This window comes from Anneissia japonica, unplaced genomic scaffold (genome assembly GCF_011630105.1).
Source record: "Anneissia japonica isolate Jap-2015-1 unplaced genomic scaffold, ASM1163010v1 scaffold287778_len1315358_cov176, whole genome shotgun sequence".
Lineage (NCBI taxonomy): Eukaryota > Metazoa > Echinodermata > Crinoidea > Comatulida > Comatulidae > Anneissia > Anneissia japonica.
In genome coordinates, this window is record NW_022702824.1 from 123,559 (window position 1) to 125,829 (window position 2,271).

The 2,271-nt window shown below is 39.9% G+C and overlaps 1 protein-coding gene across 1 annotated transcript in view; it reads left to right on the plus strand.

The window, feature by feature from the left end:
- LOC117104036 (multidrug and toxin extrusion protein 2-like) overlaps nt 1-2,068 on the plus strand; it is a 34,042-nt gene extending 31,974 nt beyond the window's left edge. The window contains exon 13 of the mRNA XM_033244687.1: nt 1,931-2,068. Within this exon, the coding sequence (XP_033100578.1) occupies nt 1,931-2,068 (138 nt within the window). The remainder of the gene's footprint in view (nt 1-1,930) is intronic.
- Nucleotides 2,069-2,271: the final 203 nt, after the last annotated feature.

The window sequence follows — 2,271 nt, forward strand, 5'->3', positions numbered from 1 at the left end:
AACAGGCGCGGGGGAGGGGGGGCAGGGGAAAACTTCCCCTCCCCTGACGGTTTATACCGGGCTGACCAAGCCGTCGTACCGGGCTGGGTAATAAGAGAAAAGAAAGAGGGGAGAGGGAGAGAAAGAGAAAGAAGAGGAAAAAAAAGGGGGAAAAAAGAAAAAGAGAAGAGAAAAATAAAGACAAGAATAAAAAGGAAGATATCATAATGACCAGACTCACAACACCCTGCAGCCACTTCTCCACTTCAAAAACTGTCATAACTCCTTTGATCTATGCTGCCCGATGGCGTAACCACTGGGGGACAAGAGGAAAATATCTATCTTTGAAAAATCTTCCCCACCCCTTTATAAATGCCCTTTTCATCCCTTGTAAGTGCCTAAAAACCTCAAATTTCGCGCATTTCTTGTTAACGTAGGCCAAATTCCTCTAAAAAAATTGCACATTTTAGGAAGTTTTGATCAATTCCAACGAAATTAGAATTAAAACACCGGGGGACAGGGGAAAATATCCATTTTTGGAAAATCTTTCCCCACCCCTTGACAAATGCATCCTCTGAAAGTGCCTAAAATTCTCAAATTCTTTGCGCGCATTTCTTGTTACGGTAGGGCAATTTCCTCTATAAATTGCAAATTTTAGGAAGTTTTCATCAATTCCGACGAAATTAGAATTAAAAACACAAAAATATTTTGAGCGCTTCGCGTGCATTTTTTAGGGCTTTTTTAGGCTTATCCATTTAAGTTATTTAAACACATAATAGTCCCAAACTCAAGAAAGACAAATTTAAGATAGATCATTTTAACCTAAAAGAAGGTCCTCAATGTGTATTGATGGTGAAAGAATAATATTCTATTATGTTTGTAATAATTAAAACCATGATGAAAATGCTTATATTTAGTTTCAAACACACGTGTGTGGCCTATATTATAAATAAGATAAGCCCTATGTCGTATTATTTTCTATATGGGAAGTATGGTGGGGTAGGTATAGTAAATTACTAACCGAGAAAATAAATACCCACTCTGACCCAAGACCCCTGTTACGCGCCTTGTGTTAGTGCCAATGTGTGCCCTTGTGCGGACAGGGGATGTGCCCCGCCCCCCTCTGAAGCTGGAAACCTTGTTTTTGCAAAATAAATTGATGCAATTTGCTATTATAGGCCTAATCAATAAATTCCTCATCAACCGATATACCGGTAACCTTAAACATTCTTGGAATTGACATAACATTACTAATGTCGTACACACCTTTCAGTGTGAAATGTGGCTCTCTTTGCAAGCACATCTAACATCTAAGGAAAGAAGAGCTTAGATTGGTACCAGATAAAATAATTATGTTATCAACATTAATACATTATGCTAATTTTCATCTCTGTAAGCGCATAAGACAGTGCAAATTATTTCTGTGACAGTCTTTTGAAGTGTGTAAAGCTCCATTTTATCCCATACATAGTAAAATATTGGGGGGGGGTGATACAATGATACATCCCCCCCCCCTTGTCAAATATTGGGGGGATATATCCCCATCCCCCCGGGATCTACGCCTATGCCAATAACGCGCAGTCTTTCGGCTCAAACCGGTATAGCATAAGGCACAAAACGTTTTTATCTGACAGAACAAAACCCTCAACCCTCCGTCGGAATGCAGAATTTTTTACAGTCTCGGTGTGCCATTTATGGGGATCTAGAGGTGTCTAATTTAAAATGTTCTTGCTTCATCCCCAATAATGAGCATAATCGGGCTGAGGTGGGTAGGAATTTTCATGCAGACACTAGTAAAATATATCCCTCTTCGGGGTAGATAGAGTGATATTTAGATAGCAGTGGAAGAGGTCTCAAAACAGTTACAAGGAAATAAACCATATACATTCATTCAATAGAAGGGGAAGATGTAAATGTTGTTTATTGTGGTATTTTTTTCATCTGTTTTCAGGCTATGCTGGATGGTATATTAGAGGCATGTGGTAGACAATGTGTTAGTTCCTCTCTATCACTTCTTTCTAACATTATTAGTATTCCAGCAGCAATCTACGTAGCATTTGCTTTGGACAAGATAACCACAGGTTTGTAAATAGTACAATGCGACCGAGAGGGGGCGGGGTCAAGATTTGAGGGGCCCAAACTTACCAGGTGGCCCATAGAAATTGCAGGTAGCATTTTTTTTCAAAAATAATAATTACTTACATTGGCCCTCAATAACGGCATGGGTCCCCTAATAATGGGCCCCTCCAGATTGATAGGGCTCACCCCCCCTCCCCGGCGCAATCTTTCTCG